The 14219-nt window shown below is 46.3% G+C and overlaps 1 protein-coding gene across 1 annotated transcript in view; it reads right to left on the bottom strand.

Moving 5' to 3' along the window:
• The window catches only part of CASTOR2 (cytosolic arginine sensor for mTORC1 subunit 2), a 178131-nt gene that overhangs the window by 16458 nt on the left and 147454 nt on the right, over positions 1-14219 (bottom strand). Inside the window, exons 5-8 of the mRNA XM_034752414.1 lie at positions 13384-13507; positions 12606-12716; positions 9660-9742; positions 5611-5705 (exon numbers count right to left, since the gene is read on the bottom strand). Coding sequence (XP_034608305.1) covers positions 5611-5705; positions 9660-9742; positions 12606-12716; positions 13384-13507 — 413 coding nt within the window. The remainder of the gene's footprint in view (positions 1-5610; positions 5706-9659; positions 9743-12605; positions 12717-13383; positions 13508-14219) is intronic.

The raw sequence follows: 14219 nt of genomic DNA, 5'->3' as shown, positions 1-14219 counted from the left end.
TGCTCCGGACCAACAGTTGTGGAAGTGTTTATTTCTCCTGTTGACACTGGATGCTCTACGACCTCTACCCCTGTTTGTAACTTTGATCTGGAAGCAAAGTGTTCATCCAGGTCAATACCCTGTTATGGAAGGGTCCCATTATCCTTGCACAGAAATAAGATGAGTTTCTGTGCCACCATGGTTAACTTAAGATACAGCCAAAGTGGTGATTCTACTGTTTCAGGTTAGTTTATGGTCACTGCTCAACTATCAGCAAGGCGAGAGATCTGCATTTCATGAAATGCACGAAAACCAATGGGAGTGGAGCTCCCTACTCCCTTGGCGCCTTTGAAAATGCCACCCTGTAGATTTTCTTGCCCAAGCCCACCGATTCGGGGTATGTCTGCACTACAGTCACAGGGGGCGATTGCCTTACATAGACGTACCCAAGCTGCAACAACAGCAGCAACTGCAGCGTAGACATGCCCTTAGTTTAACCCTAGGTGGGTCACAGGCAAGATCTGTAGTGGGATGTTTTCCTTTACACCTCCTTCAAGAAAGTGCTTCATTGTTATGAAAATGCAAATAGATCGTTTCCAGGCTAATTGTCAGAGGTAAAAATGAACAATCAATTCCCCAAGATTTGTTGCAAGTAAAATTCACATCAGACAGTTTTCTGTGCAAGGCAGAATCACAAGACGACAGAGCCAGCCCCAATTTTGGCCAGGGGGCTTTGAGGACATGCATTTTGTTTATCTCTTGGCTTAAAAATGAAGAAGTCCACCGAAGCTATGCCAATCATCAACTGAAGAGCCAGGCTAAATTTTTCTACTGGCCAGGAGTACGAACAGTCCCAGTTTGAACAGTCTGCCCCCACGGGCATCCAGGTTTCCATCAGTGTAGCCTTTTTAACCTCTCACCTGGCCTGCAAGAGCTTCATTTGCCTGAACAAGTTTTATAGTTGTAACAAGCCCATCGGTAGGTAGATAAACCCACTAGGGAATGCAAAATAAAGCCCCAGCTATAGTTCTGTTCAAGGCCCCTTCCTCGGCACTGGCTTTAACACCACGAAGCAGCTTCAAAACAAGAGCAAAGCAATTTACAGCACCTGGTAACAACTGTCAGCAGGCTGGGAGGGTAGAGGGTATGTCCTTTCCCCTGGCAGCTGCCCCTGCAGCAGGTGCTCCTTGGCCTTCCTAGCCCCACCCTAGATCATCGAAGGGATAGGCAGGGCACTTGGGTTCTACTTGTAACCCCTTACATGCCAGAGCTTAGAGAGCACTTTTAAGCCTTATCACCCCTTCCCAGTGTGATTTTCTCCTCAGGCTCTTTAATTCCAGGAACTGGACAAATACTCCCAGTCATGTCAGATTCTACAGCTAATGGGAAGAGATACGAGTTGATTTTCTATTAATCTCTCTACACACAGACATTCAGCCACGTATTAACAATTCAAATGACCAAGTTTTCTCCCACTATGGTACGTGGGGGAGAAAAAGAAGCAAGGTCGAACAAGGAACAACCTGCTGTTCTAAAACGTTCTCATTTCTGCCAGGTGCACAGATACCGAGAGACCTTGAAGGGAGGAGGGGGGCAGTTGGGAGAGGACACCAGATGCAATTTAATCCTTGAGAAACATCATCTACACACAGCGGTGCCTGGCCTGGCTGGTGCCAACGTTCGATCTAGGGAGAGGAGGGTCGTCGACATAATGGAGAGCGGGGTCCAAATCTCCCCCTTATAAAGGCTTGTTTCCAAGGAACAAACTCAGAGCTTTACGCACACAGACAAGCTTCAAAGCAACTCAGAACATGGGGTAACAACTGCTAAAGACCTTTCCAGCCTTTGGCAGGCGGAGAGGGGAGATGATTCTCCCTAGGAAGACTGCCCCTGCAGAGCCAGGAGGTGACAGTAGGATTAGGCAGTTGGTTCATAAATCAGGAAGAGGAGGGAAGGGATGGAAGGAATTAGCTGCTTTTTTTTTCCTATTTCAACTTAATATTTGGTGGAGTCTGGCAGACTCCACCAAATAAAAAGAACTGACTGAGAATGAGAGGTGCTCTTGAGGAGAACAACAAATATTTTGGCAAGGCTTTAGAGAGGGATCTTTCCTTGGGACTGAAGAATCCCTGTAGTCGATTGGAGCTGATGTGGGACTCGGATAGCTGTCCAAAACAACAGCCATGTTTGCACAGTTGGAGGACCTCAGAGGCACTCAGTCTCCAGGCCTCAAAGCCCCTGCAACCCTGCAAGCTATCAAAGGAGTTAAAGTGAGAGAAGTAGGGCTGGGAATCAAGGTGAGGCCTTGCCAATCAAAGGCCATCTCAAGCCAGGAGACTCAGTGCTGGATGCCCAGGCCTCTGGAGCTGAGTCAACTTGGTAAGCTTTCCTGTGGCGCAGTAAGGGCTAACTTGCGATAATGCAGCTTGGCAGAGAGTTTTGAGGAGCCAAATGGAACAATTTTCTTTGGTTGAAAAGGGGCTCTGGACAATGTTCTGAAAGAAAACGTTGCAAGGAAAATGAGAGAACACTGACTTATGCTGGCCAGCACGAGCGATCGGTAGACCTCTCTGGGTGAGGAGCGTAAACAGCTGAATTAATCCTGGCCAAGAAAACAAAGCCTCAAGGTGGTTTGAGGGGGCAAGTGGAGAGAGACTTTTAGATGAGGAAATTGCCTGCAGAATCACTGCAATTGCATAGCTGCAAATGGCCAGCAGGTCTACGCTGGTAGTAAAATGTATAATTTAAAGGGTCTTGAAGAAATAGCTGCCCTTGCAATCAGAAGCACTCCACAGCTTTTGCCACAAACAGAAAGCATGCACCTGGACCCACAATGACAACCAGGAATGCAGGGCAAAGCTAACAGTATTGACTTTAAAATGGTGTTTTATTGGCTTATCTTATCAGTGTAGTTAATGTTCAAGAAAATAAGCCAAATGTATACAACAATTTGACCTTTGCTATCTGGAATAATGTTTACTTTTACTCTGTACACATACGGCCTGTGGGCTGTAAATGGGTTGTGTCAACTGTGAAAGGCTGAAGTAATTAGTTTTTTAAAAAACCCCTGAATCTGCTCTTTGAGCTTTTACAGGTCAAAAGTCAGGGCAGTGTAATAAGTGTCTGGTGATGTAATGGGAACTGTAATGCAAACAATAAAGGACAGAATTTAAAAAAAAACTCCCAGTCTCAGATTTATATTAGCTGAGATGATCACATGGACTGCTGATTTTCTGCCCTGTTGAGGAACCGATCCAAGCCAAACTCCATCCTGGTTGCATCCTGCAGGTGCACCACTATTCAAACTTTGCACACTGCACCTAATTTGTACGTACAATTGTGGTGATTGTGCATGCAACTGTAGTAACTGTACATGCAGTCACACAACTGTGTGCATGTTTTCTACAAAATCCAACCCCGGATTTTCCCTCCCCACTGTTTGCACAGCTTCAAACAGAAACCAAACGGAGGTGGGTTTTCAAATCTGGCCTCTAAGGTGGCAGATCATGTGGCCCGGGACAGGTAGGAAACGGAGCTTTCATTTTTTTCTACACTGGCCCAAGGTGGCAGCTTTTTTCACATGAATTTGCAAAAATACAGATGGAAATAAAAGCGGTACAATCTTCCCCACTTAGGACAGTGCATCTGGGCTAATACTGGGCATACAGAGCACAGTGTGCCTAATCTAAACAGAGTCGAGGCTACTGGTTCTCACGGGAAATTCCTGAAAAACACGGTTGACTTGATGTGTTGGTAAACCACACATGCCCTTATGATGTAGTAGTAAGGTGGTAACAGTCCCACTTTTTCATCATGTTAGAAGTGAGATAAAGATACTGGTCAAACCAGGATAGGCCACCTGCACTAGAAAACATTGCAATGGCTAAAGGAGTGTGTCCTGATTCTTGTCGTGCATAGTTTGTCAGGGCTACCCCCAAACTCCTAAATCGCGCCATGTGAGTGGTGCCCGAACAACTGCAAAACTTTGCTCATTGGCTTCCATGGGCCTACTCACAGGCTTAAGATAAAGAACATGCTTTGCTGGATTGGGGCCCAAGGGAATGGTCTTAATGACTTGAAAGTGGCTGCTCACATGAGCAATAATGATTCCTAAGGATTGGGGCCCAAGCCATGGAGTACAAATTCAGCTGGGATAGGCATTTGCAAGTTCAGATGCTTAGGTAAACTTCCTCAGAGGCCTGCACAACTGAGCTGGGATTGCAATATCATCACACTCTCTGGAAGTATTTGGGGGCCAGACCTAGCTGAAACCTGGAAGCAAAAAGCTGCATGAAAAGCAGAACAAACCAAAAATAGGCATTCAAACACTTCAGAGCTTTAGATGATGTTTCTGTCTAAGAAGGGGCAAAGACTGAGAGGGGTAACGTAACTTCCCCTGAAACTCTGTTTCCACTGCGGCACTTCCTGAAGCCCCACAGCTCTACTGTTTCTGTAAATCAAGATGGCAGAGGAAGTATTATGGAGCATGATTTTCCAAGAACGGAAGGGATGTCTAGGAGCTACTTTCCCCCCTCCCCCAGTTTAAACAGCCTTATAGCCAGCATCGCAATGTGCTGAAGAACAAAGGCCATTTGTTTGAGTTAGAGTGTGGATGGAAAGGATTCCAATGGAGACCTTCTCAAGAGTGGACTAAGCACTAAGACACACGCACAATAAGACAAAGAAAATCACAGCTGGAGGGGCTGTACTATACCAGAATATGCAGAACAAAAGCTTTGGCTTCTCTCCCCCTTTCCTGAGGATGAGCCATCTTAACAGTATCCCAACGGGTACGACACGTTACAGGAATTAACCTCCTGCCCGAACCCTCACTACACTTACACCACGTTTGACAAATAGTAGCTGAAACCCAGCTGCAAAGACCCGCATATCATCTACCTGGCGTGTCGAGTCAGACCCGATTTACAGGAAAATGAGGAGGGCTTTTGGATGCAGGTAATCAGATGATGCAGCACAAGCCCTAGTGTCACTCGTTAAGGAGCGCTTGGGTTGTAGGTCTACGCTGGTCGTAAAATGTATAATTTAAAGGGTCTTGAAGAAATAGCTGCCTTTGCAATCAGAAGCACTCGGCATCTTTTGCCACATACGGAAAGCATGCACCTGGGACCAGAGGGAACTGGGCAAAGACGAGCGAGCACGGCAGAAAGAGAGGTACAAACTACCCTGCGCTCCCCACTACAGGCCACCATCAGCCTCAGCCAGGCTCAAACAATGGACAGTCCTCAAGCTGCTGATGTGCCCTGCTGACCAGCCATGGTAGCCACGTCTTAGATGCGGGGGTGGTGCAGCAGGGTGGAAGGGTGAAAATTGACTAGAAATAAGGCACCTCTCATTCCCCCAGCCCACACATTCCCACCCCTCTAACACTGACTTGAATTAAATGGTCACTCAGCAGCGGATGAAAATCATCAGGAAGATCATGCTCTAGCAGTCTACAGTTGACAAGACACATTAGAGAGGTTTCGGGCCCCTCCGTACTTGGCTATACCAGGCCCGAGTCACTTTAACAAGCAGTTATAAAGAGAAACGCCAAGGATTTTTTTCTCGTGGGGGGAAAAAAGGACTAGCTCTGCCCTCCTCCCCACTCCTCTGAGCTATTCAGATACTTACCAATGCGTGATCGAACTTAAAAGTACTGATGTAATAGGCTGGGATGTCGGAGGCGGCCAAAGGCTCAGAAATCTGAGCGACAATTCCACATTCATCTAGGGGAAGACAAAGAACAAAAATAATGTTCCCAACAGAGCCCCACCATGGGAAAGCACTTGTAGGTCTGACTAGCCCCTGGTAATGATGCCAAAGGAGATAAGAAACCCACCAGCATTAACCCTGGGGCATAGATGCTGGAGACGGGGTGGGAGGGGCAAAGGGCCATGCCCCCCCCCAACTTTTGAGAACCTGAACTTGCCAGAAGGGCAATGTGGGGCGAGAGAATGGGGGCCCACGCTCCCTTCTTGGCCCTGGGTGAGGGGTGGCATGATGGTGGAGCCCCTGCCCTGCTGATACGACCAGTGCAGCAGCAGGCCAAATGGGAGCGAGTGGCGTTGCGACCCCACGTGCGAGGTCAAATTTGGCCCAATTGGGTTGCTTGGTCCCCTCACTTTTGCAGTCCTTCCAGTGCCACTGCCTGAGGGTGATTAAAAGTGAGAAAAGGAATGAGAAATACAGAGGATAATGCAACTGGTATATACAATTCCCTAAACAGCTGCTTCATTCCAACTGCTTGGCCTTCGAATCCCAAGGTTTCCTGTAGGAATCTGGGTTAACCGTCTGCACTAATATGGCTATTTCATTCGACTGTCTGTTGTGTATTTTCACTTAATCGGGATTCAGACAGCTGCTGAATTACACTGTGGACATATTGTGCCGACTCAAAATACCAGGTTAATACTGAAGGGGTATCTCTCTGCTAACAGGACAAGCTCTGAAAAATGAATGACCAACTCCTCGTGCTAAAGGCAGGGAATTTTTTAGTATGGAACACACTTTAATATATAGACGCTGTCTCATGGATACCTCCCCTGCCCATGGGCTATCATCCAGGCATGACTTTCCTGCCCACTGGCTAGTGCCCATTCACACTGGTGATCATGTAACGTACCTGTGGCATCTACAGCAATCGCTTACATGCAAAAGTGACATCAGGGAAGTATTTAACCTCTTTTCAGCTGCTTTTAATGAGACTCAACAGCTGGAGTGAGGAGGAGCCAGACCCATGTGAACAGCCACCTCTCTACAGGCCTGCAGCGCTCCAAACATCAGCTTGACAACTGTGCTGAAGCAGGAACGTCGTCGGTGCGTCCATCACAGAATGCCACGCCCAAACCTCCAACAATTCCTGTCTTCCCGCTAGCTAGCCTCACCAAAGAATTACAAATTGCAAAACGTTGTAAGCCCTTTATATTGCAAGCTCTTTGGGGGTAGAGACCTAGTATCTATTTGGGACGGACAAACCCTGAACAACAAGAACTCAGGAGCAAGCGTGGGTCTGGCAGATGCACATTCTTTGTGACAGACAACACTGCAGGGCTCAAGATTGTCAGTCGAAATGATGGACTCCTGCTGCAGACTCATGTAGTATTTATTTCCCCTGATAAAAGGGGAGCCCATGTCAATCTTTCGCTTTGCTTCTGTCATTCTACCCATTTCCATTGATTAGGCTGTTTTATCATTTCTTACGTGCTATTTCCCGTCTCATTTTATTCTCCCTGTAGCTTTGTAATTAGCGACCTGATCAGGTGGGTGTGGGGTATGGGTGTGTATATATATATATGTGTGTGTGTGTGTGTGCGCGTAAAAAAACGATACCCTTCGCTTCCGCGTGCAGGCTCTTTCCTCCCCCAAACACACACAGTAGCACAAAGCCCTTTGCTGGCTGGATGAGTATTTACGGCCTGTTTAACAACTCAAGTGAGATGGCAGATGCTTGAAGGGAGAGAAAATAAACTGGGCTCCAAGAGGACACACTTCCCACTAGTAAAAGGCTGTGACCTTGTAGCACCAATAAGAATGGGAGTGACACAGCAGCCCCAGTGCACACCTAATCTCCTCTGCCAAGGCCCTTTGACTGACCCAAGGCTGCCGGTGTGTCTAAATTGCGATCCTAGGGTGTGAATGCAGCTCGAGCAGACGCACTGGAGCTAGCTTGGATCCTGGAGAAGTGAAGCTGTGGCTAGCAGGGATGGCCCACGCTGAACCACGCTGCCAGGGTGTCACTGCTCCAGGACCTGAGCTAGCTAGATTAAAGGTAGCTCAGGTGTGTCTGCACTAGCTGCAGTCACCCCCAGGACTGCAGTATAGACAGATCCACAGACACAGTGAAGCACCTGGTATCCAGCCGCCATTCCAAGAAATGGTAAACAGAGCTGGAACTCCAGCCTTTCAGTAAGGGAAAGCCTGAGCATCCAACCAATTTGGAGCGCGAATTCTCATCCCCTCTCTTTACCAGCTGGGGCTACCCTGAATCATACCCTATTCTATCATTAGCGAAGTCTGCCCTTTCCCAGCGTCTCCTGACTGCTTGCACTGCAGGCATTGCTTTGCGTCGCGGACGGCTGAGGTTTGCCCAGGAAATATTTTGGCACGTAAACACTCTAACCATAACCATCATCTTTAAAGCTCCTATCCCCAGTCCTTGGTCCAAAGGCCAGAAGCGGTTTAGGAATGTTTGGTTTGAGATCAGTGGAAGGTGGTAACACTAGATCAAAAAGAACATTGCAACTTGGAACCCTTCTCTTCTGACCTACGGAGTGATTGCCTATCAGACAAACACCTATAGCACAATCTCAGCCAACCATTTTCTTCCGGTGTGGAATCAGAACTGAGCAGGGTTGCAGAATTGGGCCCACCTATGTTAAAATGCTCCTGTTCATCTCATGTAGTAAATGGGACTATTTATGGGAGTAAATGCTGCAGGATCAGGCCCTATAAGCAGGAACAACATACTGCATTATTTGCCACATCTCCTCTTTTTCCTATTGGATCAATACAAATCCCAAAAATGTATGCACAGAACATGAATACTCAGAAGTATTTTCAGGGGTCTAATGAGAAACCACTAATGAGATTCAGGCTCCCTCACATGCCCTTCACTCTGTCTTCCTCCTTCCCTCATTGGTGGCAGATAACACACCATCTGACCTGCCTCTGAGGAGGAGTAAATGCTGGCCATCTCTTAGCCCTACTCACATGAACCCTGGATCTGCCACAGTGACTGGTGTTCATGCTGACCTAGTGACCCGGGCACCTTGCTAATTGAAATCCAAGGATAAGCCACTGTTGCATCAAAGCTAACTTCCAGTAGCTCAGAGTCACTCTTTTTTACTTGGTCCTAAGCCCCAAGAACACTTGCTCTAAGCTGACATTACTACCACCAAAAGCCAGTTATTTAAACAAATGGCCAAAATTTTCAAAAGTGACTAGTGATCTTGGGTGCCTTCATCTCTGGGTGCCCAACTTGAGACATTTTTAAAGGACCAAGTTTTTTTAAAGGGCGCATTTTCTGAAAGGCAGGCCCCTTTAAAAGATCTCAAGTTGGACAATTCACCCAAAATAACAGGTTACTTCTGAAAAGCTTGGGCACTTTCTCCACACTGTTTCTGCCAGATACATTTTGTAAAAGCCACGTTGATTTTAAAATGGGATGAGCTAAGAGGGAATTTAGGACCACAATTCTGCTCTCACAACTTGTGAGAATCTGTACTAAATCCACTGAAGCCACGCAATTGGCCTGGATTTACACTGGTGAAAGTCAGAGTAATATCTGTCTCCTGGTCTCACTAATGGGTTTCTAAAATGGACCGAGCCAACCTAGCCTTTTTCTGTTTCACAATGACATGAAAGCTCGTTGGCCAATATTTTTGAAACCAGGGGCCTAAATTTAGCTAACTCCATAGTCCAGCAATTCAATCGGGTGGGGGGGGGTGGGGGGGCGCAACAAGAGATACCGGATACACAGCCCATTTGAAAATCAGACCATTCATCCTTGGGTTTAGTTGGAACTAAACTATTTTTTAAAATCTTGTTCCTCAACTCCACAATAGGCTGAAGGCTCTTAAAAAACAGGCTTAGTCAACGCAACTGTTTTCCCTCCTCCTCATCAATCTCTACGTGGGAGCGGCTATATTTGCACCCAATTGATTCTCCGACTGTTTACATACCAAAGCCAAGTGGCTGCCCACCAATCCGAACCATCTTCCAGAGTTCTCCAGATGCACTTGTAAACAACAAATTATTAGGAAACCTATAAGAAAAAAAGTGAAAGTGAAAGACTGCAATTAAAAGTACAGTAAAAGCTGTTTTATCCAGCATGTTAGGGCAATGGGGGGTGCCAGTAAGTGAAAAATGCTGGTTAATTAAGAGGGAGGGGGTTGGGGTATGAGAGGGAGTGCGAGGGAGGGGGTTGGGGTGTGGGAGGTCATATCCAGGGGACTGCTCACCTCGGGGGGCTTCCTGCAAGTGGTGACCTGTCATGGCTACTCCTAAGCGGAGGCGCGGCAGGCAGCTCTGCGTGCTGCCTCCGCCCGCAGCTCCCATTGCCGTGGTTCCCAGCCAATGGGGGCTGCATTGCTAGCACTTGGGAGGAGGTGGCGGGGGCAGCGTACAGAGCCACTTGCCACGCCTCCGCCTAGGAGCAGCCAGGACAGGTTGCCGCTTGCAGGGAGCTGCCTGAGGTGAGCGGCTCCCAGATCCGGCACCAGCACCACGGATGCCCTCCCGCACAAAAACTCTCTCCCAGAGCCCGCGCTCGATATCCCCTGCTGGCCCCGTGCCAGCTGGACTATAAACTGGTATTTCAGTGAAGATCAGAAATGCTGGTTTATAGAGCTTTCCGGTTGGTGAAGTGCCGGATAAAACAGCTTTTACTGTAGAGGTAACTTAAACGCCCCTTGCACCAAAATGATGGAAGGGCTCTTCCAGGTCTATAACTAGGCCTGGAAGGATTCAGCTTTTATTGCTAAATGTCGATTTCACCATACACACGCAAACGGATGTAAAACTATTTCCACCGATGATAATTACAGACAGGCAAAATACGAAAAAATGCTGCTTGAGTTTGATTGAAGTTTACTTTGTTCATTTTGATACATGACATTGACAATTTGTGTTTTAAAGGTTATAAAGCTTTTACATTTTTGAATCTCAACATCTACTGTCATTAAATAGTTATTGTCTGACACAATTATCTGACAATTTTTGCAACTGTGAACGTTTAAATCAATAAAAAATGCTTAAATCACATAATTGTGTGAATCTCTGAAAATTTAAATCAATACAAATAAANAATGTCGATTTCACCATACACACGCAAACGGATGTAAAACTATTTCCACCGATGATAATTACAGACAGGCAAAATACGAAAAAATGCTGCTTGAGTTTGATTGAAGTTTACTTTGTTCATTTTGATACATGACATTGACAATTTGTGTTTTAAAGGTTATAAAGCTTTTACATTTTTGAATCTCAACATCTACTGTCATTAAATAGTTATTGTCTGACACAATTATCTGACAATTTTTGCAACTGTGAACGTTTAAATCAATAAAAAATGCTTAAATCACATAATTGTGTGAATCTCTGAAAATTTAAATCAATACAAATAAAAAATGTTTAAAAATAAACAGATATTACCTGTCAAAATTATAAAATATATAATATATATATATATATGGAATTTTGCCATAGCCCTGCCCGGCTTGAAATGGACAAGGAGCAGCAGGATTAAAAAACTGATGAGGCAAAACAAGGCAATTGGTACAGATGAAGGTAGCTTCAGGTTTTCTACTGTAAACATTACTCTGAATCGAGAAAGTGGTGTGTGTGAGCGAGAGAGAGAACGTGCATGGAAACGTGGGAGGAGTCACAGAAGGAGCTTTCTGAAAAAAATTCGGCTCCCCAAATACCCAAATCTAGGGACTGTTAGTTCAAGGGCCCTAGCTGACACATGGAACCACCTGGAGAGAGAAGATGCCCTCGATCTGTCTATCTTAGATATTTAGATGGCCCCCAGGAGGTGTCTGAGCACTTCAGTCTTCAGCGTGTTTATCCTCACAATGCCCAGCGAGGTAAGGAAGTGCTATTATTGCCAGTTTACAGATGGGGAACTGAGACACAGAGAGATGAAGTGACTTGTCCATGGTCACACTGAAAGTCTGTGGCAGAGGAGGGAATTGTGCCCAGGTCCCCAGAGTCACAAGTTAGAATCACAGAATATAGAATAGAATATCAGGGTTGGAAGGGACCTCAGGAGGTCATCTAGTCCAACCCCCTGCTCAAAGCAGGATCAATCCCCAAATCCCTAAGGATTGAACTCACAACCCTGGGTTTAGCAGGCCAATGCTCAAACCACTGAGCTATCCCTCCCCTGGTGCCCTAGCTATCCTTCCTCCCTTTAGGAGCTCGATTCTGCCAGGCACAGAAGGCTTTTAGTCAGGAGAAGCTTCCCCAGGAGGCAACTAGCACCCCGCAGAATCAGGCCCTAAGGCAGTCATGACTCACATCAGACATGGCCTTGTAGGTCGTGATCAACACCTCAAACTGCTTCTGGATTCAACATCTGGTGCAGCCTTTAGCCCCTCAGCCCTTTAAGAGTTGTGTGCTCTCATCTGGGACTGGAAGTTGGAGAATAATACAAACATTACAGGATAGTATTTTTATTGGAGTCAGCTTGTTGGCTTGCAGGACAAATGTGTTCTGAGCTGCTGCTGCATGGGCAAGATGCAGGGCATTACCATGACAATGAGACACAGCACTGACTAACTACATGTGAAAGTGATGCCAGAAGACGGTGTCATTTAAAGCAGCCTGCGTTCTGCTCCTAGTCTTTGGGAATCTTGAACCTCCTCCCTGAGACTTTCTTGTCTGCACAAGTTCAACCTGCAAATGATGGGCTAACACTTTCCAAAGCACCTAAGAGACTTAAGAGCTTCAGTCCCATTTTCAAAAGTGACTTAAATCTGATTGACTTTCAGTGAGACTTTCAGGCTCTCAAGTGCCTTCATCGCTTTTGAAAATGGGAGTCATGTAGGTGGCTTCTGAAAAATTTGCTTGTGGTCTTTTGGGGTCCAGAAGAGCCCTGTGCTGAAGTCAGTCGTGGGCCTCACCTCTGCTGTGTCTGTACATCCATCACCAAAGAGATGTAACCCTCAATGAGAGAGAAGGAGAAAAAGCGAATGTGTCCAGAGTCTTCACTGCCCACCACCGTGTCTTTTACTCTGAAGAAACAAGACAAAACAGAATTAACACCAGCCAGCAGTGTATTGGAAATCATAACCTTTCAAAGAGGACCCAGCCACTGAAATCAGAAGCAGTTCATGCATTCATCTTATTCTGAGAGAGCGAGTTGTGTCTAGTTTTGTGCTTTTCCCTCCCTTCGCCCCGGGGCAAAAATTTTATATGGACTAACACTCTCGTTCCTGCCACAAACATGTGCTAATTTTATCAGGTGCATTTTGAGAAGAAGAGTTCTATTTTTAGGTCCAACTTTTCCTAGAATTGGCCGGCTTTTTGGCAGAGAAATCTGATGCCGTTCAAGCCTAGCTTGCAAGGTGTTAATGGGTGGTAGCAATGCAATGCTGTCGCACTGCAATATGCCCACACGAGCTCATGGCATGAGCTCGTCCTGCTGGTTTAAATGTTTAAAGCCACCTAAATAGGAAGCAGATGTCCATTAATGGGAATTGGGCATCCTAATCTCCCCCGGGCCTTCGAAAAATCTCAACCGACGGTTGCACCCTCAAGAAGCCCACACTATACAGGATGCATTTTACATTGCACAGCGCCAGTCCTGGATTCCTGCCAGTCTTGAAGAGAGCAATGCATATTTGTATGTTCACACATGCTTGCCCAGATGGGTGTTGTGTGCCCCTGGTGTAAACGTACCCATTGGAGTAAAACATGACATCCATTAGGAGCGTAGCAACAGTTGGAAGGGTATCTGGATCCAGGCTGGTGACACAGAACATATTACTTGGACTGGAAAGAGGATGGATAACAGGCCTCTGAACTGAAAGAGAGAGACACACACACAGATATAAAGTCGAGTTGATATCAAGGTCACATCCGCTCAGATACTGTTGTTATCCTCAATGCCATAGACCAGACTTCCAGTCTTTGTAAGATCAACAGGATGACCCTCAGGAAGGGAAGGACACAGTCTTCTTGGTGGAAGGCCCTTGGCTGCTGCATTGCCTACCACTAGAAAACAGGGTAAGCTGCATTACAGGTAAGGCCCAAAGATAGCTGCTTTCTTCAGTCAGGCATCCCCTAGTAATGGGACATCAACAAGGTCCTGGCAATATTCCTCTTTGAAGACAGCCATTGAGAGTAATCAGTTACCAGGGTTGGGGAGCAGGGGGAGAAGGACAAGGTCCTCTGAATATTAACATTCTCCTCCTAATTGACACATGGAGTCTAAATGCTACAGTGGTGGGCACATGAGAAAGAAGTGGGGACTTCTGGTCAGTGTGTGAATTTCGACAGTTACAGGAATCTCAAATTGCAAGATGGATAGCAAGGACTTTCTAGCGCTGTGGGACTATTTAGATGATGATATAATATCACTAGATCATCAATATTCATTTGCTCAGCATCATGACTCAGTCAGTTACACCCCAGGCTAACCGATCTCTCAGTGTGGCCCAGACACCACTAGAAGGTGAGAGAGCGCCACACAGAGTGGGTGTGGGCTACATAAGCCCTGTGTAAGTGCTTCCTAT

The sequence above is a fragment of the Trachemys scripta genome, chromosome 18 (genome assembly GCF_013100865.1).
Source record: "Trachemys scripta elegans isolate TJP31775 chromosome 18, CAS_Tse_1.0, whole genome shotgun sequence".
Lineage (NCBI taxonomy): Eukaryota > Metazoa > Chordata > Testudines > Emydidae > Trachemys > Trachemys scripta.
This window is presented reverse-complemented; position numbering and strand designations above follow the sequence as displayed.